General features: G+C 51.1%; 6 protein-coding genes across 6 annotated transcripts; 4 read left to right on the top strand and 2 right to left on the bottom strand.

The window, feature by feature from the left end:
* Positions 1 to 458: 458 nt before the first annotated feature.
* On the top strand, positions 459 to 6866 carry V1508DRAFT_409923 (3-oxoacyl-reductase). The gene is made up of 4 exons (XM_066939232.1): positions 459 to 2892; positions 2943 to 3156; positions 3211 to 5762; positions 5813 to 6866. The coding sequence occupies exons 1-4, from the start codon at positions 958 to 960 to the stop codon at positions 6686 to 6688; spliced, it is 5577 nt and encodes a 1858-aa protein (XP_066798403.1). The 5' UTR covers positions 459 to 957; the 3' UTR covers positions 6689 to 6866.
* Positions 6867 to 7101: 235 nt separating this feature from the next.
* On the top strand, positions 7102 to 8254 carry V1508DRAFT_189174 (uncharacterized protein). Its single transcript, XM_066936164.1, has 2 exons — positions 7102 to 7643; positions 7715 to 8254. The coding sequence occupies exons 1-2, from the start codon at positions 7514 to 7516 to the stop codon at positions 8029 to 8031; spliced, it is 447 nt and encodes a 148-aa protein (XP_066798402.1). The 5' UTR covers positions 7102 to 7513; the 3' UTR covers positions 8032 to 8254.
* Positions 8255 to 8269: 15 nt separating this feature from the next.
* On the bottom strand, positions 8270 to 9990 carry V1508DRAFT_409919 (uncharacterized protein). Its single transcript, XM_066939231.1, has one exon. The coding sequence runs from the start codon at positions 9843 to 9845 to the stop codon at positions 8478 to 8480; it is 1368 nt and encodes a 455-aa protein (XP_066798401.1). The 5' UTR covers positions 9846 to 9990; the 3' UTR covers positions 8270 to 8477.
* Positions 9991 to 11068: 1078 nt separating this feature from the next.
* On the top strand, positions 11069 to 12839 carry V1508DRAFT_430197 (uncharacterized protein; the record flags this gene model as incomplete). The annotated part of the gene is made up of 2 exons (XM_066941903.1): positions 11069 to 12132; positions 12185 to 12839. 2 exons carry the CDS (start codon positions 11069 to 11071, stop codon positions 12837 to 12839), a joined length of 1719 nt encoding a protein of 572 aa, XP_066798400.1.
* Positions 12840 to 13270: 431 nt separating this feature from the next.
* On the top strand, positions 13271 to 16280 carry V1508DRAFT_189087 (putative serine esterase-domain-containing protein). The gene has a single exon (XM_066936163.1). It carries the CDS (start codon positions 13517 to 13519, stop codon positions 15932 to 15934), a length of 2418 nt encoding a protein of 805 aa, XP_066798399.1. The 5' UTR covers positions 13271 to 13516; the 3' UTR covers positions 15935 to 16280.
* Positions 16281 to 17563: 1283 nt separating this feature from the next.
* On the bottom strand, positions 17564 to 20610 carry V1508DRAFT_402067 (histidine phosphatase superfamily-domain-containing protein; the record flags this gene model as incomplete). Its single annotated transcript, XM_066938458.1, has 4 exons — positions 17564 to 18060; positions 18117 to 18268; positions 18324 to 20379; positions 20430 to 20610. The coding sequence occupies 4 exons, from the start codon at positions 20608 to 20610 to the stop codon at positions 17564 to 17566; spliced, it is 2886 nt and encodes a 961-aa protein (XP_066798398.1).
* Between the last annotated feature and the right edge of the window lie 508 nt (positions 20611 to 21118).

The following is a 21118-nucleotide window of genomic DNA, read 5'->3' as shown; positions in this document are numbered from 1 at the left end:
CAACGACGATATGTAATTTTACGACAAAAGAGCTCTACAGACCACTACTGATGTCTGTACTTCAATTCTTTATGTAATATCGCAGCGCGAGATTGAGAGACGTAGACTAGTAGGATGGTATATCATACGGTGGCAAGATTGAGCACCAACAAAGACCCGCTCAGGTCAGAGCAAGGGTGGCAATTGAAGTAGCGTGTCTGGTGAGATGCCCGATTATAGTTAATGATCAGCATGGTCTTGCATGTAATGAAAACATGCGGTGCACGACGCGGCCTCGAAGTGGAGTATAGTAGTAGCAGAAGGCAAAGAGCGCGTTCGAGCCAAAGTGGTTCCTCGACGAGCCCCAACAGCCAACAAGCAACAAGCAACGCGCGGTACTCAGGGGAGTCAGGGTTAGGTCTTCCGCCCCAACTCTCCGGGCCTCGCGTGCACTTATGGTTGCTCCGCAGAAGGTTCCAATTGTCGATCGCCCGCCCGCCCAACACCACTGCCAGAAATACTACAAATCAGTATTAGTATTCATTCACATGCAGTATTTGGCGCTCTCTTTGTCGGGTGGCTTGGAGCAGCCATTGAGTGCGTAGATGCGGCTTTGTTGGTGCGCGCGTGCAAGTTGGACCTCAAAATACCACTTTCGCTGAAGAATTACCAACTGCTGTGGGGGGTACCCACGTGAGTTATTCAGCCACAGTCCTTTCACAATCTAATTGTGCGCTAGTCCCATACAGGCAGCATACGGTGGCAATTCAAGCTCAGCGCCACAGCACCGCCGAGTTATCGCGTAACTTTGGTATTCCCGATGCCGTCGTTGAGAGTTGCCCTAGACCTTCGACTTCTTACAGCTTCGTCCATTCGAAATCTTTAGTCGCTCTCTTCCCACTCTTCTCCTCCATCGCATCCTCCTCCTCATTCTCGTCCCTCCTCACCTCCCAATCGTTCTCGCACCCATCGACCACGATGCGTCCCGAGACTGAGCAAGAGCTCGCCCACATCCTACTCGTCGAGCTGCTCGCGTACCAGTTCGCGTCCCCCGTCCGCTGGATCGAAACTCAGGATGTCATCTTCCAGGAGTTCAACTCCGAGCGTCTCGTCGAAATCGGTCCCTCTCCGACCCTTGCGGGAATGGCACAGCGCACTCTAAAAGCAAAATACGAGTCATACGATTCTGCACTCTCACTTCAGCGTCAGGTTCTCTGCTACTCTAAGGATGCCAAAGAGATCTACTACACCCCGGATCCCGTCGTCGTCGAAGCTGCTCCTGAGGCTGCTGCCGCTACTGCTGGCACTCCTACTAGTACTGCTGCTGCGGCTCCCGCTCCAGCTGCCGTTGCTGCTGCGCCTGCTCCATCCGGACCAGTTGCTGCTGTTTCTGATGAACCTGTCAAGGCTGTCGAAATCTTGCGTTCGCTTGTCGCTCAGAAACTCAAGAAGCCTTTTGACCAAGTTCCACTTGCAAAGGCCATTAAAGATCTCGTCGGTGGCAAGTCCACTCTCCAGAACGAAATTCTCGGTGATCTGGGCAAGGAGTTCGGCTCGGCTCCTGAGAAGGCAGAGGAGACTCCTCTAGAAGAACTAGGCGCCGCTATCCAGGGTTCCGGCTTCAATGGCCAGCTCGGCAAACAGTCACTCTCGCTCATTGGTCGACTAGTCGCTTCGAAGATGCCTGGTGGTTTCAACCTCACCTCCACTCGCAAGTATCTCCAGGATAGGTGGGGTCTTGGACCTGGTCGCCAAGACGGTGTTTTGCTGCTCGCCATTACGATCGAGCCACCGGCACGTCTAGCGGCTGAAGCCGACGCGAAAAAGTATCTCGACGAAGTCGCTGCCAAGTACGCCTCTTTCGCCGGGATCTCGCTCTCATCCGGCGGTGGTGACGCCGGTGCTGGTGGTGCGGCAGGCGGCGCTATTGCCATCGACTCTGCCGCGTTCGAGGAGCTCACCAAGGACCAAACTCATCTCGTTCGCCAGCAGATGGAATTGTTTGCCAAGTACCTCAAGGTCGACCTCCGCGCCGGCGATAAGCTTTTCGTCGACGAGCAGGACGCGTCCTCCGAACTCCGCCAGGAACTTGACCTGTGGATTGCCGAGCACGGCGACTTTTATGCGACCGGCATCGTTCCCTCGTTCTCCCCCCTCAAGGCTCGCGTGTACGACTCGTCTTGGAATTGGGCTCGCCAGGATGCGCTTACAATGTATTACGACATCATCTTTGGCCGTCTCTCTGTCGTTGATAGGGAGATTGTGTCTCACTGCATTCTCCTCATGAACCGCTCCAACCCTACTTTACTCGAATTCATGCAGTATCATATCGATCACTGCCCCGAGAAGAGAGGTGATACATACCAGCTCGCGAAGCAGCTTGGCCAGCAGCTCATCGACAACTGCCGAGATGCGCTCGGCGTGGAGCCAGTCTATAAGGACGTAATGTACCCAACGGCTCCCCAGACCGCCATTGATGTTAAAGGAAACATCAAGTACGACGAAGTCCCTCGTGTCGCAGTCCGCAAGCTCGAGCAATACGTCAAGGAGATGGCCGCGGGCGGAAAGATCACGGAAAATCGCAGCCGCACGAAGTTGCACGCTGGCCTTGCCCGCATCTACAAGATAATCCGCCAGCAACAAAAGCTTAGCAAGAGTTCCAAGCTTCAGATCAAGACCTTGTACGAGGACGTCATCCAGTCTCTTTCTCTTGAATCCGGTCTTGCCAACGGCAGTCCCTCACCCGATGGCACAGGACGTCCAACTTCACCTAAGCGCAGGAAAGGGGGCAAGGGAAAGAAGTATACCGAGACGATTCCGTTCCTGCACTTGAAGAAGAAGGATTTGCACGGTTGGGACTACAGCAAGCCTCTGACTGGCATCTATCTCGAGTGCCTCGAGCAGGCTGCAAAAGTAGGTTTTCTCCACATTCATATACTGCGAGCTCATACTTACATATCTAGTCTGGTCTCTCATTCAAAGACAAGTACGCTTTGATGACCGGTGCTGGCGCCGGCTCTATTGGTGCCGCTGTCTTGCAGGGACTGTTGTCCGGTGGTGCGAAGGTTGTTGTCACCACGTCGAGATATTCGAAGGAGGTGACCGAGTACTACCAGTCTATCTACGCGAAGTACGGCGCCAGCAACAGTACATTGATTGTTGTTCCATTCAATCAGGGTATGTTTATTGAAGAGTTCATTTTCATCGAAATTTGATACTGACAGGTGGCAGGCTCTAAACAGGATGTTGACGCTCTTGTTGACTACGTTTATGACACCAAGAAGGGTCTCGGCTGGGATCTTGATTATGTCATTCCTTTCGCTGCTATTCCAGAGAACGGCCGTGAGATCGACGGCATCGACTCCAAGTCGGAGCTTGCTCACCGAATGATGCTCACTAACTTGCTCCGCATTCTCGGCAATGTTAAGACTCAGAAGCTTGCTCACGGCTACGCGACTCGTCCTGCTCAGGTCATCCTACCTATGTCCCCCAACCATGGTACTTTCGGGTCCGACGGTTTGTATTCGGAGTCTAAGCTTGCACTCGAGACCTTGTTCAACAGATGGTACTCCGAGTCCTGGGCTCCATACCTCACGATCTGCGGTGCCGTCATTGGCTGGACTCGTGGCACCGGTCTCATGAACCAGAACAACTTGATCGCTGAACGCATTGAGAGTCTTGGTGTCCGCACTTTCTCACAGCAGGAGATGGCTTTCAACATCCTCGGTCTCATGTCCCCCGCGATCGTCAACCTGTGCCAGATGGAGCCTGTTTTCGCCGACCTGAATGGTGGGATGCAGTATATCCCCAATCTGAAAGATGCTTCGGCCCAGATTCGCCAGGAGCTCCTCCAGACGTCCGAGATTCGCCGGGCAGTTTCCGCAGAGAGTGCGATCGAGTACAAGCTTGTCAATGGTGCGGAAGCCGAGCGTCTGCAAAAGTCTGTCGTCATCCAGCCGCGCGCCAATATTAAATTCGAGTTCCCGAGGCTCAAGGAGTACTCAGAAATCGCCCACCTTGCCAAGGACCTCAAGGGTATGGTCGATCTCGAGAAAGTCGTCGTCGTCACTGGTTTCGCGGAAGTTGGTCCCTGGGGTAACGCTCGCACGCGGTGGGAGATGGAAGCGTACGGTCAGTTCTCTCTTGAAGGTTGCATCGAAATGGCTTGGATTATGGGTCTCATTAAGCATCACAACGGTCAATTGAAGGGCAAGATGTACTCTGGCTGGGTCGATACCAAGAGCAACGAGCCTGTCGACGATTTTGACGTCAAGTCGAAGTACGAGAAACATATTCTTGAGCACTCCGGTATCCGGTTGATTGAGGCTGAGTTGTTTGACGGCTATGACCCCAAGAAGAAGAAGATGCTTCAGGAAGTTGTTATCGAGCATGATCTCGAGCCATTCGAGACATCAAAGGAGACCGCGTACGAGTTCAAGCGCGAGCACGGCGACAAGGTCGAGATTTTCGAGATTGCCGAGACAGGACAGTGGACTGTCCGACTGCTCAAGGGCGCCAGTCTGCTAATTCCCAAAGCGCTCCAGTTCGATCGTTTGGTTGCTGGCCAGATCCCGACCGGCTGGGATGCGCGACGATACGGTATTGGGGAGGACATCATTTCGCAGGTGGATCCGATCACTCTCTATGTTCTTGTCTCCACTGTCGAGGCACTGCTTTCTGCCGGTGTTACCGACCCGTACGAGTTCTACAAGTACGTCCACGTTTCTGAGGTCGGTAACTGCACCGGTTCTGGTGTTGGTGGCATGAGTGCTCTCCGTGGCATGTACAAGGACCGATTTATGGACAAGCCGGTCCAGAAAGATATTCTTCAGGAATCTTTCATCAATACCATGTCTGCATGGGTTAACATGTTACTCCTCTCCTCGTCCGGTCCGATCAAGACCCCTGTCGGTGCCTGCGCTACTTCGATTGAGTCTGTCGATATTGGTTACGAGACCATCATTTCCGGCAAGGCCAAGATCTGCCTGGTCGGCGGCTACGACGATTTCCAGGAAGAAGGTTCGTTCGAGTTCGGCAACATGGGTGCCACATCCAACTCTGAGACCGAGATTGCCCATGGGCGTACCCCAGCTGAGATGTCCCGTCCGACGACGACCACGCGTGCCGGTTTCATGGAGTCCCATGGTGCTGGTATCCAGTTGATTATGACCGCAAAGCTCGCTCTCGCAATGGGTGTCCCGGTCTACGGTATCATTGGTATGACCGCCACCGCGACCGACAAGATCGGCCGGTCTGTACCTGCACCTGGTAAGGGTATCCTCACGACGGCGCGCGAGAACAGAGAGTCCAAGTTCCCGTCGCCACTGCTTGACATCAAGTACCGACGCCGCCAGCTTGAGAAGCGCCAGTCCCAGATCCGCGAGTGGACCGAGTCCGAGATCTTGTATTTGCAGCAGGAGGTCAATTCTATGCGCGACCAGTACGAAAACTTCGATGAAAGGGAGTATTTGACCGAGCGCCTGGCCCATGTCGAGCGTGAGGCTGCGCGACAGGAGAAGGATGCCTTGGCGCAGTGGGGTAATGATTTCTACAAGCAAGATGCAAGAATCGCGCCTCTGCGTGGCGCGCTTGCTGTTTGGAATCTTACCGTTGATGATCTTGGTGTTGCGTCGTTCCACGGCACGTCCACCGTTGCAAATGATAAGAACGAGAGCATGACGATTGCCAACATGATGACTCATCTCGGACGATCAAAGGGTAATGCCATCCTTGGTATTTTCCAGAAGTATTTGACGGGTCATCCTAAGGGTGCCGCAGGTGCTGTAAGTTTCACCAGTTTTATTGCATATCAGGAGTTGGCTAACGATAATAGTGGATGTTGAACGGTGCACTCCAAGTCCTCAACACTGGTTTGGTGCCCGGCAACCGTAATGCCGACAACGTTGACAAGGTCCTCGAGCAGTTCGACTCGATTCTTTATCCGTCACGCAGTATCCAGACGGACGGCATCAAGGCCGCTTCTGTGACGTCGTTCGGTTTCGGTCAGAAGGGTGCCCAGGCAATCATCATTAACTCTGATTACCTTTTCGCCACGCTCGACGAGGACGCATACAACGCGTACACCGCGAAGGTTGCAGCGCGTCACAAGAGGGCGTACAGATACATCCATCATGCGATGGCCACCAACACCATGTTCGTTGCCAAGAACGATCCGCCGTATGCGAAGGACCTCGAGAGCACCGTCTATCTCGACCCGCTTTTGCGCGTTGAGCCGGATAAGAAGGCTGGCACGTACGCGTACCCGGCAAAGAAGCCAGCTCAGCCATCAAATAAGGAGACTGAGGATGTGTTGCTGAAGTTAACCCAGTCTACTGCGTCGGCCGGCACTAATGTTGGCGTCGACGTTGAGGCTTTGTCGGCCATCCCTATTGACAACGAGACCTTCATCGAGCGTAACTACACTCCCGCCGAAATTAGTTACTGCTCTTCTTCTGCTGATCCTCGGGCAAGCTTTGCTGGCACTTGGTGCGCGAAGGAAGCTGTCTTCAAGAGCTTGGGCGTTAAATCCGACGGCGCGGGTGCGGCGTTGAAAGAAATCGAGATCGTTCGGAAATCGGGCAAGCCCGAGGTTGTGTTCTCAGGCATTGCGAAGCAACGTGCAGAAGAAAAGGGCGTCAAGGACGTCAGCGTTAGTATCAGTCATAACGAATTCCAGGCTGTCGCGGTTGCCGTTGCAGAGTTGGTTTAATTGAGTAAGTTTGAATCAGGTTGAGTGGCATACTCTAGAATAGAGTAAAAGAGGATAATCAAGTTTGGTTTGTTGCTATGTTTACTTCAGTTTATTTTTGTTAATTGGGATATATACTTGATAGCTGTTTTGTAATCTGGACTTTTGTAATATGAATAACTACATGATTTTGCGTATTATTTATTAATCATGCCTCTCAATGGCAGGCAATTCCTAACACTTCAGTAGATGCATGTTCATGTTTACTAGACCCGACTTGTATTGTAAACAAGTGAATGGCTGTTCTCAGTAATGGACTCCGGATACAATAACTCACAGCAAGTTACATGTCAATGTGATGCTCAATCCTAACATATATCGTGCCATAGTCAATCAAACTCACAACTATTATTTTTTGTTTAGGAATACCTGTCGCAATGCCTCTGAAACTTGTCAAGTCGAATACAAGGTACTACTTAGAGTCGGGTAAGAGAGATACCGGGGGCAAAGTTTGTATTTTCGATCGAACTGTGCATACAAAACCGTTACGGCTGACGGCATCTGAACTTGAAGCCGGGTAAGCTCATCGCGTAACATTTGGAAATGATAACGAGCCCGTCAAATCATCGACGTCACGGATCATTAACTCCGCTCCACTGGCCGGTCTTCTTATCTTCGCCACGCTTTTTCTGCCGGGTCAGTGTGTATTGTGAATGTGAGTAGTCGTCGGGGAGATAGTTTTCACAGGAGGTGGTATTCTTGAAAATCGTAAATTTGCGGAACCCCGGGTATGACGGGTGTGACGGGCGCCACAAGTTCTTAAGGAATTAAAGATAAGCGATAACTATGTCGATGCCAACCGCAGCTGCTAGCAGCAACACCACCACCAGCAGCAGTGGCACAACCACCACCATGACTGCACCTGCACCGGCTCTTGACACTGGCGTCGTCAAAATCGATGTGCCGCGGCTTCCAGGTATATACCTTACTTTGTCGATGCGGTTTCTTAGACCAACGGGGTTGTTTATACTAACGTGCCAATCACAGCCGACATCCGTAAGCAATTCTACAGAGACCTACAAAGCCTAACGCACTACGTCGACCGCGACCTCCGGCAACGGATAACGTCCGTCCACGCGAACGCAAAACTTATTTCCGCGCAATCAAAACATATTCGGGGACAAACGTTTGCGCTGGTGAAGGAGACGCGGAAGTGGGAGGAGACTGCTGGTAAAGCGAGTGCGATCCTGAAGGAGGCGGGAGACGTGCAGAATTGGGCGGAGATATTGGAGGTCGAACTTAGTGCATTGGAGGAGACGTTGAGGATTGTGGATGGCAAGGAGAATGACGAGCCGGTGACGTAGTCCGTACGGGAACACCATGTGAAATATTACCCAAGATGGGCGGCCTTGCGACCAAAATGGCTGCGTGACCGACGCAGAACGGCGGCATTGCGAAGCCGGACTTATAAAATACGGCAGAATCTCCTTCCGAACCGCAGGATTATGCGATCGATAGGACAGTCGACTTTCACGCGACAGCAGGGCAGTGCTCGCGGATTCGCATAGACAGGCTACAGCGGTATCAATTGATACATATGACGTGCATAGCTGACAGCATATCGATAACAATTATCGTACAATGTATATAACAATTAGTTGACTACATATTAGACTATTCTCCGTACCTTACGTAATTATAATACAAGAACGTGAATCGTGCATTCCGATAATGCAAATGAAATGAGACTAGTTGTAAGCGCCATACACCATACGTACTACCGAATAAAAACGAAGTATACAAAAAAAAGTTATGCCAGTTTCTTGCGCGTAGCTATGAGAGGATCGGGCGGTCCTGGCTGGGGAGGCCATTGACCGGTAGAACGCCAGCCTGCGACAAGGATCTTTGTCGCGTCGGATAAATTGACCGGTTCTCTTAGCCTCCGGCCTTCGTTCACGAGCAGATGATAAATGCGGGGATACAGATCCGGTGGAATCTGATGCACGGCATGCGCTTTTACTTGCGCCGTGGCTGAGTCATCATCGCCCGTAGGCGATGTCCATTGCCGGCGAAGCTGTTTCCAGTATCTGTACCCCTCATTCCATGTTTCCTCGTCCTCGACATCGGACTCGCGGTCTTCATCGTCCACGTTATCGCCGTCCACGTCGTCGTCATGTGGGTTCTTGTCCTCGTCGTCGTCGCCGTGTCCACCTGCACCTTGTCTGCTGTCCAGAGTCAGCGATGCGGTGGGACCAGCAAGGTCATTGCCGGACCCACTCCGCTTCGCTCCGGAGCGATCACTTGATTCGCGTATAGGAGCAGGACTAACCGATGCTGAAGGGGCGAACACAACCGGAGACGCTACTATTGGCCGGGTCAAGTGCGCTGATGGCGGGACGTCGATCGGCACAAACAACTCCTCGATCTGCTTGCGATTATGTTTCCGTTTCAGCACGCGGTTGTGGAATGACGTGAGTGCGGACTGCTGCTGGACTGTCGTTGCGGTCGCTTTAGTCAAGGCGGCACGGCCACTCGATATGCTCGTCGCAATCGTGGCCTTATCATCACCTTCGAGGGCAGCAGTGGCCTGAGGCACATGCGATGTAGTAGATGTCGTGAGCGCCGCCACAGTAACTGGCTCTATGGAGTTGTCACGCTCGAGAAAGAGAAACGAGCCAAAGGCGTCTTTGACCTGGGACTTCCAAGCGGCGAGCTCGGTGAGGAAAATGTCCCGCTTGCGGTTCCGACGCAGCGACATGTCGTCGAGCAAAGCGCGTGACGAGCCGGATTCCGGTTCGGACGCGGGGAGGCCGAAGGCGGCGACTATGCAGGTGCCGATGGCGGGCGGAGCGGCCTCGCCTTTCGCTGCTGTCGATGCGGCAAGCGCGAGATCAGAGAAGTGGCACCGGGGGTTGGCGAGGCAGCCGTTGTCTGAACAGCGGAGTTTCGGGGATTGAGTGGCAGTCGTGGTGAGGATCGTTGTTGTTGCGGATAGCTTTGTTTTGGAGCACGAGGCGATGATATTGTTGGATAGGAATGACAGTCGATAGTGAGTGTGCGGGAATTTGGACGTCGACGACGGCGTCGAGCTGCAAAAATCACTGGCTTGAGCCGCGCCGCTGTTTATAGCTTTAGTGAGCGAAGTAGTAGCGGCAGGAGGAGCCACTTGCTCCATCATTCTTGTAGTTGTGCTGATAAGTGTAGAGAATGCGGGAAGAAACTATATGGTTAAATTCACTGCACTACTGGAGAAGAACATTCGCAAAGTTGGACTTGGTTGGTTCATGAGCCAGACTTAAATTGAGCTGACAGACCACCTGGCCCAGGCCCCGCAGCAAACAGAACTAAGGGTCTCGTGACACATCCAAGACAGCTCGGCGGCCGCGTTAAGGCCATAATTCTCTTTGTAATTGTCAAATTATGCAACTTGGTATTAGCGATTATATATCCGAGACGTTCGCTGAAATACCATGGCGCAGAAACTGTTATGCAGGCATTAATAAAGCGTAATCAGCTGAAGCTAGTATATAGTACTCTGTTGCAAATTCTTCGGAGAATAGAGAACAGATCTATGGCAATCACGACACATTGGTCGCTTGTCGTTTTCCACTGCTATCCTCAGATGCTATCACCGCACTATGGTTGCTTATAACAACATTCTATATAATAATGGCAAAACCGATGCCAATAACGACAATACAATTAATTCCCCCAAATAAGACCCTAACCCCACGAGCTAAGCTTGGTGCAGCTGTCAGTCAATTATACTATCTATCTACTGTGCAAAGACTTAGCACATATATCTAAAGTATACTGGTTCTCTCTACTTCAGCTTGCATTTCTTTGTCGCACTAATTATTGGTCCATCAAAGAACCGTAATTATATGTTTAACGCACTGCATGAAATTAGCTGCCTATGCACCGCACATAGGAAATTCCACACCTGCCGGATATCTGACCAAAGGTTAGCATAGACACATACTGCAAAATATTATTATCCAAACATAATACAGGATGATTTTCGCTAATCGATAGCTGCGACCTTTAAACGATAAGGGCAGCGTGCTTGAAGCCAAGGTTTCCCTAACCCTGAGGGTCTGTGGTGCGTGCGATGAATTCAACGCCCGTTCGCTTTGCCTTTTTTAGTCTGTAAGAATACGACTGCCCCAGACTCACTCGCAGCCCATTATTGCCGTCTTCCACTAAGCCTGCTACACAGCTTAGCGCAGTAAATAAGTCGAAATCCTCATTTTCTGCCCAATGGGCCCGCCGCTGTCGCCGACGACAACCGCACACAACACGCTCACTCATTCGCCTCCGCACAATAACCAGCACCTGCACCAGCACCACCATCACCACCATAGCCCCCACTATCACCATCTCCACCATCACCACCAGATAATGCAGCAGTCAGCCCCGATTCAGTCCCATTCTCGGTCTCAGTCTACGCCGGGCTCTGGGACATCTCCGCCGGTGATGCCGTCGCTTGGCCCCGGTTCCCAGAGTCGGACCCTCCCACCTTTTAGGCCTGGTCGGGAGCTTCCGCCACCCCTTCACCACCGCGCCCCTTCCGGTGGTATCTCCATATCCTCTATCCTTGGAACGTCGTCACCCCCTCCTCTGTCTCAACAGACCTTGCAATCTACGCAGGAGCCTGCATCTGCACCGGTGTCGGCAACTCGCTCGGTGGTGTCGGCCGGGTCCACTGCGGCGGGGCGCTCTCCCTCGCCCCAGGATCAGCCCCAGCACCAGCACGTTCACAGGCACCATCATCACCACCATCATCACCACCTTGTCTCGCCCACGCTGCCGCCTGAAATATCACACGACGCCGACCAACAGCAGCAGGAGCCACAACAGCAACAATTGCAACCACCACAACGATCACGAACTTCGCTATCCCCTGAAACTCAATTCGCGACGGCTTCACCGCAGCAGCAGCAACAGCAGCAGCAAACAGCCAGCACGACGCCGACCCCGTCCGAACATGACCACCGTCCGAGAATGAATGCCGCGTCACCATTCACGGTCGGGCCGACACTTCCGCCCGTCCAGTTCGATCCGAGTTCCACCCCGCGCCGCACCGCTCCGTCGACGCCCCAGGCTCAACACGCGGCCCCCGTTGAGCAACAACTCCACCCCGCCCAACCACCGTCTACCCTCCCGCATTCCCAGTCGTCCCAGAACCTCCAGCAAGTCGGGCAGCAGCCGGAGGCGGTGCCGCCCCAGGAATCCACCCCCGTTCGTGCCGAAGACGCTGTCGCGAGGGTCGTCAAGAAAGCAGCCGCCGCCGCCGCCTCTACTGTCTCGTTCTCAGCCGATCAATCCATCGCCGACTCTGCCAGTTGCGGATCCACGAACTCGTCCGTCATCGGCTCTCCAACCCTCGACGGTGACAAGTCTCGGAAGAGACGCCATCATCACCGGAATCATTCTCATCTCTTCGAGAGTGGATTGGGTGGATTGTACGTTATAATTGCTGCACTCATCGTATGGCGTCGACTAACATTGCTTCAGGAAAACGAACTCGCCATCTCCGCCGCCACCACCACCGGCGTCAACCTACGACATGCGAACTAGATACCAACTACGAGTCGACAGCACCGACGTCGTCAAGGCAGCCAATGCATTCCCGAGTTATAATCTCGGCTCGCTCGTATACACTCCGACCCCGGACTCGCATCAGCCGATCATTCCGCGGTTAGAAGACAAAGTGAACTCACTCATTCAGATCCGGATAGCGCGAAGATTTGTGTCACGGCGGACTAATCCCCATGTTGCCAGGCGGGAAGTGTGGGGGACCGATGTGTACACCGACGATTCCGACGTTGTAGCCGCAATTTATCACTGTGGATATTTAGCGGAGTCTCCGGATGGTTCGAATGGCGAAAAAGGCGACTGCGTTGCTACACTAAGAATACTACCACTCTTGCAAAAATACCAAGGCACGTTTCGACATGGGATTAACTCCCGGTCATGGTTAACCCGGCACGACGGGGTGAGTTATAGGATCGAAAAAGTGGACTTTATCCGACCGGGAAAAGCAGAAGATCGGGGTTGGAAGATGAAAAAAAGGCGGTTGGAGGAGTGGAGAGTGAGCAAAGAATGGAGTGAGGAGCGATATGGTGGGGAAAATTTAAAGGATGACTTCGAGATGGATGTCGATAAGTAGCCGCTGATGTATGATAGTCAATTACTATTGTTATGGTCGTTTTAATCTGCTTTCATTTGTGCTATATCTAGTATATCATGGAGCAGCCCGTTGCCATCGACGACGCATTGTAGTATTTTCTGGAGTCATGTGTACTGTAAGAGATGTAGATGCCGTTTATTGTTGTGCATGTAAATATTATAGCTTTTACCCACTATAATTAATGATTTTTCGAAAGTTACAGTGTAGCTACGTCATGACTGTCGTTAATGAGCCAACTTCCCACAGCAGGGTACTGTCAGCTACTGCCAGTTTTGTAACGATAATGGTCAATATAATGATACCAAAGAAAGTGTTTGCACGTGTATGCGTAGTTTCCCTCCATCGGATACTAGTTTTGTTTGGACCCAAAGGCTGATAGTGCAGCAAGTTTCAGCGGCTTAGGGTCAGGGGAAATACCCCGGAACAGCACAGCTCTCGATCCGAGATTGACACTTAATAATACCACCTGATCATCCACAGTGGACGTTGATATATTACGACACAATCCGCTGAAAGTCACATATCCTGCAACGAGCTACGCAAAGCGTCATCTATTGGCATAGATCTCATGATTACCCCACTATAGAAGGGAAGTACTCGTCGCTTACGGTTGATTGACCAGAGGATACGATCAGCCAGGTTGATAGGTCGAAAGAATGCTTCTCTTCCGCACGCGGTGCAACGTGAAGGTCGGACAACTACACCGTTACATCATCACATACGTTCCTTCTGACGACAATGTCGTCCCGTTGCCGAGTTCACTCTATCTCCGCGTACGCAACACGGAGCTGTTCCCCCTGCGCGCAGCCTACCTCAACGGCCCGTTCATCCTCTACGTGGACGTCATACCATCCCACTATGATCCTTCCGTGACAGTCACTAATCCGTATGACCAGCCGTCCTACGAACCGCAGATAAAAGCCGCACAGTCATACTATGCTGAACTGAAATTGGATCCAAGCAGGACGGAGCACACGTGGACGATCGACGTTGTGAGTCAGCTCATCTTTTCTTCGTCCGCGACCATCTCCTTTGAGATGTCGATTGGGCGGAACTACGACTCAGTGCATCTCGACGCTGAAGATGGGATTTTCTCGAAATGTTTGATGGTCACCCATCTTGACACTGCTGCGCTTTGGAGTTCCCCAAAACCGGATCCGGATAAGGACGTGCATTTGGTCGTTGTTTCTCACGGTTTGCATTCAAATATCGGTGCGGACATGCTGTTTTTAAAAGAGCAGATTGACAAAGCGGCACGTATTACCGGTGAGAACGTCATTGTCAGGGGATACTTCGACAACGTATGTCGAACTGAACGAGGCGTGAAGTACCTCGGAAAACGAATGGCCCAGTATATCGCGACATCCCTACGAGAACCGAATGTCAAGAAAATATCGTTTATCGGACATTCTCTCGGCGGTCTAGTCATGACATATGCCATTGCTTTTCTGCATGCGCATTATCCTGATTTCTTTGACACGATTGAACCGGTAAATTTCATCGCGCTCGCAACGCCGTTTCTCGGACTGTCAAACGAAAACCCGTTGTACGTGAAGTTCGCCCTCGATTTTGGCGTTGTCGGAAAGACAGGCCAAGATTTGGGATTAACGTGGAGACCTGCGTCGCCGTTCACTTCCTCGATCGTGTCGAAGCCGTTGTTGCGGATTTTGCCCACCGGTCCTGCCGCGGAGATTTTGAGACGATTTAAGCGACGGACGGTATACGCCAACGCTGTTAACGATGGCATCGTGCCGCTGCGCACATCAGCGTTGTTATACCTCGACTGGCGGGGTCTCGCTAAAGCGAACCAAGCGCAAAGAGGCGAGAAGGTGGCGGATAGTCATAGCTCCAGTCAAGTCAACCTTGCCAGTTCTGCTGACGTCACAGCTGAACGCGGAGAGGACGCTACTGGTGAGATCGAGGAGGACGGCAAAGTCCAGAACGTACGCGATGTCCCGTCGACGCCTATACAGCGGCATCACGCTAATCACTCAAATATCGTCGCGGACGCGTGGAAGCCGCTGCAGTTTACGTTGTCGCTCTTCCGTCCACAGGCCATGATCCGTCGCAAGCCGAGTAGGATCTACAATCGCAGCCAGACGCTGAATGTCCATGATATTGGCGATGGCGAGGATGACAAGCTAGTCCCTTTGCCGAAGACGTCGATGTTGGAGTCTGCTTCGTCTCTTCTAAATCCCCCGCTACCGCCGGAAAGCTTCATCCTTGACGTCGATTCTCGACGTACCACGATATTTCACGATCGGATATACACTCCGAACGACCTTCCGCATCGGCAAGTGCAGAGACACGTGTCGTCAAACTTGGCCAGCAATTCTGATACGGCGCCATTCGCGTCCGACACTTCGAGCAGCAAGGTCGAAAAAGCGCGGGTGGAGGAGAAAATTGCGAGATCGTGGCATGATAATATGACATGGCGGAAAGTGCTGGTGCAGCTGGAGCCTGATGCACATAATAATATTATTGTGCGGCGGACGTTTGCGAATGCTTATGGGTGGCCTGTTATTCAGCATTTAATTGAGCACCATTTCGTCGATCCATACGATCCGGATGAGGTAGAGGCAAGCAATGACAGGAATGCCGAGGGTGCGGTGCCGCCGGAGATCATCGAAGCGGCCGCGGTGAAAAGTGATGCTGGAGACCTCGATCAGGGTAAAGCGACGTTGAAGCTCTTGGAACGCGGGGTTACCCATGACTCGTTATCATCCGCGCAAACTAATTTCACCAGTTGGGATGACAGCGCGTTCGTGGTCAGCGAAGACGAGTATGATGATGATGAGGAAGCTGCTCATATCGACGCCGTTGCGTCGTCATCTACGCGGCCGTCGGATGATGCGCCTGCGGTGGAATATTCTTATTCGCAGTCGTTTTCGGAGTTGGTGAGCTACATTTCCGAATGGTCTCCCATGCGGCTATATTCGGGCATGGCAGGCGGTGCTGAAAGTATTAAGAGCGACCACACGGTCACCCCTGCACGCACACCGACCAAATCGGACGACGTAGCTGCTCTAGAATCCGACTTCATAATGAGTGGGAAGCAAGTGAAATATGAGTAGCATAATATTGAGCATTTACATTTATTGGCATGATACGTTGGCATATGTCTAGAAGAACGGTCGTTGTCTCCTTCGTTGTGGTGTTTTGGATAGGATTTTCATACCATTACTTAGATAATGAAAGTAATCTAATTAGGTGCACATGGCCGTACTTCCCAGGTCCCGGTCCCGTCTTCCAAGTCTCAGTTCGCAACTTTGGCCCGCTCACGCAGCCCTCACTATTCACTTTCGTGAGACAATGTTGCAAACCCGAAAGGAATGATGCACATGCTCAAAGGTACTTGTTACTTGTTTTGCAGAGACGTGGCGAAGGACGGTGCATTAACTGTGACTACGTTGTGATAGGGAAGGGTCAGGCATTACAGCCGCGGTTTGCATGCAGTTACGAGTCATGGAAGATACCGACTATGCAGTCAGACGGCACGTCTGACATGCTCATCAACAGGCTCTCCCTAATACACGTGCCTTTCTTGAGCAAATTTCTGGCGCCAATCCCCGTTTCTACTGAAGTAGCAGTAATGGCTTATAATGGGCTGATGTAATAACACGGAGGATAAAACGCAGCGCAGGGCCGGAGCCAGGTGTCATGTTCGTAAATCGTTCGGCTCGCGCGTGAGGGACAGAGCAGGAACCATATAGAAGTGCGAGATGCCGATTATTGGAGGAAGATTGCCGGTGGCGATCGCCGCCGCATTATCTTTTTCCGAAGCGAAGGACTGCAATCTTAGATAGCATATTGATCAGACGCCAAATATGACATTCGGAGAGCCAACCAACCATGACCCGAACACAGTACTTTTCGAAGCGATCATTGCGCTCCATAAAAACCAAAAATGCGCGTGGTGGTATCCATGCTCTCGCCACCAGTAGAACAGCTGTCCCGACTGGAGCCGTATTAAAGAAACCAAGATTCGCGACAGGAACCATAACTGGAAATACGCATTGAAGTCGAAGCCGATATAGCCGGCGTGCGTGAAGTGAAATAGGCGGCAATCCCTACCAAACCTGAAGCTGCCTTGGTGGACCTACTCCGTGCAAATTGGCAGTATTGTCCTGTCCTAGTTGCCGCAAAAAATGGTAAAACTGTTGGTCATGTCGGTTTTCGCGCATGGAATCCTCAAATTGCTCCGTTGGCTTATGACCTGTTTGTGGGGTCCTCGCGTCACATCGGCAAAGAGCAGTTGCGGCCGCTCTCATCAAAGGTTTGAACCTACCAAAGGAGCGATTGGCAATTGTCTTCGTGTTGTGCGATCCTACGAACTACCAAAGAATTGGCTTTAATCCCGAACCTGTCCTCCACCTTATGCGGGGCTCACCTGATTGTGCTACACGTCCGACCGGACGCAAGTCGAGAACCAGGCGGCGCAGTACGCACCAGCTCTCGCCTCTTTGGATTAGATCGCGTTCCCTGTATTATTGTGGATCTCGCTGGACTTAATTTTTGATAGGCTTTCACTTGCTCTGGAGAAAAATAGTGACTAGGATTGTTGCTGCGATGTTTTGGAAAGAGCACATCCTTGTCTCATTAATTAAAATCCAAGCAATATGTCCATTCTATTACCTTTTAGCAACTTAATATTGAGCGAGACTTCTAAAAAGAAATAATTCGGCTACCAGAGATCTAATACATTATACATCTAATTTAACCCCCTCCTCAGATGACGTTTCAATGTCGGCATCCACCGTAGCCAATGACTTCGACACATCCTCCGGCAACAGCGCTTTCATATCACTAGGTGACGTCGGTAAATTCTCAATCGGGGACACCGGCTTGGACGATATATTAACAGGAATAAACCGTTTCGGCAAACACACCCGTGAGAAGTTGTCTCGAAACATCCGACTGACCTCGTCCATGTCCAAATGACTTGTCAAGGAGCGCCGTGGAATACAGGATATGCAGTGTTTTGAATCGAGGTGAATGTCAAGCGGGTCGGAGCAGTGGCACCCGGAAGATATGCTCAGACGGACGGCATACTTTTTCTGTGTGGTGTGCGTATCCGCGGATTCAAACAGCTCAAAACAGATTTGGGTCAGATAGTCGAGCTCCGGGATCGCGTTCCGTGACATCTTGGTCGGGATGCCGCAGCCGTAGATCACGTTTAATAGTGTATATATGTGCGACTCTACTTTTGTTAACCAATGTCGCCCGGAAATTGAAACATAAAATGATGAATTATACCTTTGGTGAAGTAGGCGCAGCATGCTCCAGTGGCGGTTTCCTTCATGTGGTCCAGATCATTAAGTATTTGCTTAACAAGTGGCAAACTCGTCATTAAGCCAATGTCAAGTTTCTCGTCATCTTCAATTCCATATTCCTGAGGACAAATGTAGCTAACATATCGTTAATGCAAAGCCAATCAAAGTAAGGACAAAAACGGTAACCTACTCGAATAAAACTTTAGCGAGTCTATAAAGCTCTCTCAGCTTGCTGAACCTCTCGTCCTGAAATCTGTCGGATGAAGAGTTACTGGATGATTGCTTCCGAGGAAACTCGTCAGCAGGGTGCAAAGGGGATGATTTCACACTGCTTGAATTAGACTTCACAGACACGTTCATTGCCGCTGCACTAACATCCTTTGGCTCGTACGGCAAGAATATGTTCTCCAAAAACTGTCTGTTATGAAGAGCGTCGTACTTCATTGTGTCGTACAGCTCAGAGATCTTGGACGGATCTACTTTGTCCACACTAATAAACTCAGCAAAAAGCTTATCCCACCGCTCTTTGAACAACAACGGGTCCTCGCCGCAGCACCATCGGGATTGGAAAGCGTTCACATCTCGGTACTTGAAATTCGCTTCCATTACTTCATGGTGAAAGTTCATCAGTTCGACCACGCTCTGAATCACGACACTCGGCTCCGGCATTTTCTCGGGCCACGTGAATTGAGGCGGCGGCTTGAGACCTTTACGAAGGAGCGGCTTGATTTTCTTCTTCACCTTGTCCATTAAATCCTTAGCCGCATTGCTATCATCCAACAAGTCTTTCCTGACAATCAGAAAATCCGGATCAATCTCCTTTTTGTCTAGAAACGACGTGGCCCATATCTGAGCACTAGTAGCAACACGACGCTCAGAGCTAGTGAACACCATCACGTCGTCCAAAACGCGCCTGTTCATAAGTAATATATCTTTTCGCATTTGGTCGCCCAAATCACTGGACTGGTAACGGGCAGAGTGTGTAGGCTCCCCACCCCACTTTATGATAAGCTGGACTTTCTCCACATCCATATTATCATTCAAAACAGGCTTGATTTGCACCTTGGTTCCAGCGAAATCCATTTTTCTTTCGAGCGCGTGGGCCAATTGAGCCAGCTTGCCCATGTCTTCGACTTTCTCTTTTTCAGCTAATATCGTGGCATCCAGAACTTCCTGCAGTGGTTCTCTCCCACGGATAATGACCTCCTCCTTGTGGCTTTTAAGCAAGGCAATGAAAATAGGGGAATAGAATGAAAACTTGATTTTCTGCTTCGGCGTCCGATCAGCATGTCGAACAACGTGAACAATACCCTTTAACACCCAACTCTGCTGCTTCTGAGCAGACGGCTTAGGAACGCTCAATGAGGGCGGCAATCGCTTCTGGCTATCTCTAACTGCGGTGAACATACTTCGAAGGACCTTTGCACAGTTGTCGTAATAATCGTTGTTTTCTTTGACAAATGAGAAGCCGTTGACGTCGATAACGTAGGACTTCCCGTTCACGCGCAGCAGATCAAATCCGCAAATAGCCTGGTGAAATGCAATTGAAATTGTTTTTGCCATTCTGATTTCCTCGGGAGTAAGTTTGGTGACGAATCGGATTTCTTTGCCGAACGTATTCCGTCGAACTAGACCATCAACAACTGGCGATTTCCGAGTTTCAGCGTGACAGTAGTTAGGACCGACTGTATAAACTTTGACGTCCTCGTAGTTATCGGTGTCCATGAACTGCTCGTAAACGAAACTTCCAGATGTGCGAGGGTAGCAGAGTGTAGACTCAAATTCGGAGGATTTGTTGCCGACCTTGCGAAATAACTTCCGGCCACCACCACCCTGGCTGGAATGATAGTAAATGTAGATATTGTGATCTTCGCCATTCGTCGGCTTTTCAACGTATGGTTTCTTGAGAATCTTGCCGTCGACTGCCAATGTATCCGGATCTAATAATTCCCACTTTGGTTCAGGGCCTTCCTTGATAGTGACACCAGTCTCTGCCAATCGTTTCTTCAGTACTGAGTCCACTTTTGGTCCACCGTCACGAGAAATCTCGAGCCTCGCCGGCGTTGGAACGCTGATACTGTCCAGAACAGCTAGGACGAGTCGGCGATCCCAAAGGAGCTTCTGAGATGCAAGGTCGTTGACTAGATACGGCTTTCGGAGATTCACGTACGCAATTGCTTTATCGAGTGGGAATCCGTTTGAGAAGAAGGAGATCAAATAGTCACAGGTGGGCCAATTCTCAATATCTGCAGAATCAGGATTAGCTTGAAAGGACAGCGACCTTCGGGAGGAGTACCTTCATCCAAGATGACTTTGTCTCCAAAGATTACGGTCTCAAATTGTCCATTGGCAATAAGTCTGTTCAGTATCTGTCGGCACGGCTTGCTGCGCGCCTTCGCGTCCATAGCGCATACACCAATTGTGCCATATTTTTCGATCTGTGGGGTTCGTGGACCCTGGAGCAGAGTTGGACCCATAGGATTCGGGGGCAGCGAGATCAAACCGGAGTTCGAGTCTCTTGATATCGTCTTTGTGAGAGTGAGGCCGATGCCGCCTGTTGAGCGTGTTGGACTGGCGCACGACATTCCGCTCCGTTCAGAAGATGGCGACGAAGAGAGCGACGACTTCGACGACGATGGCGTCAAGCCAGGCGAGCTGTGAATTACTGACGCCATTGGTCGGCTTTACGATAGACGACTAGTAAATAACGGAAGCGAAATGAGTCAAGAAAACTGAGCTCAGGGGGCGTTGGAACAATGAAAAATGTGTGGTTTGCTGCGCCGCCCACTCCTTGACGGTGGATGAAAGAATAATTATTTTGGTCCTCCCCCGAGCGTTGTCCCAGGTCCCTGCAGGAGTGACTGAGATGTTCTGACTTACTGGTCCCTGGCCTGCGTCGTCTTTCTTTCAATATCCGTTGGTTAAATTGTAAAATGTATTTTCCAATTGCGTATATTCTTTCTATTGAAATTCGGCTAGGCAATT

The sequence above is a fragment of the Lipomyces doorenjongii genome (assembly GCF_038497915.1).
Source record: "Lipomyces doorenjongii strain NRRL Y-27504 unplaced genomic scaffold V1508scaffold_4, whole genome shotgun sequence".
Taxonomy (NCBI): domain Eukaryota; kingdom Fungi; phylum Ascomycota; class Lipomycetes; order Lipomycetales; family Lipomycetaceae; genus Lipomyces; species Lipomyces doorenjongii.
The sequence above is the reverse complement of the archived record's forward strand: the minus strand, read 5'-3'. Positions and strand labels throughout refer to the sequence as shown.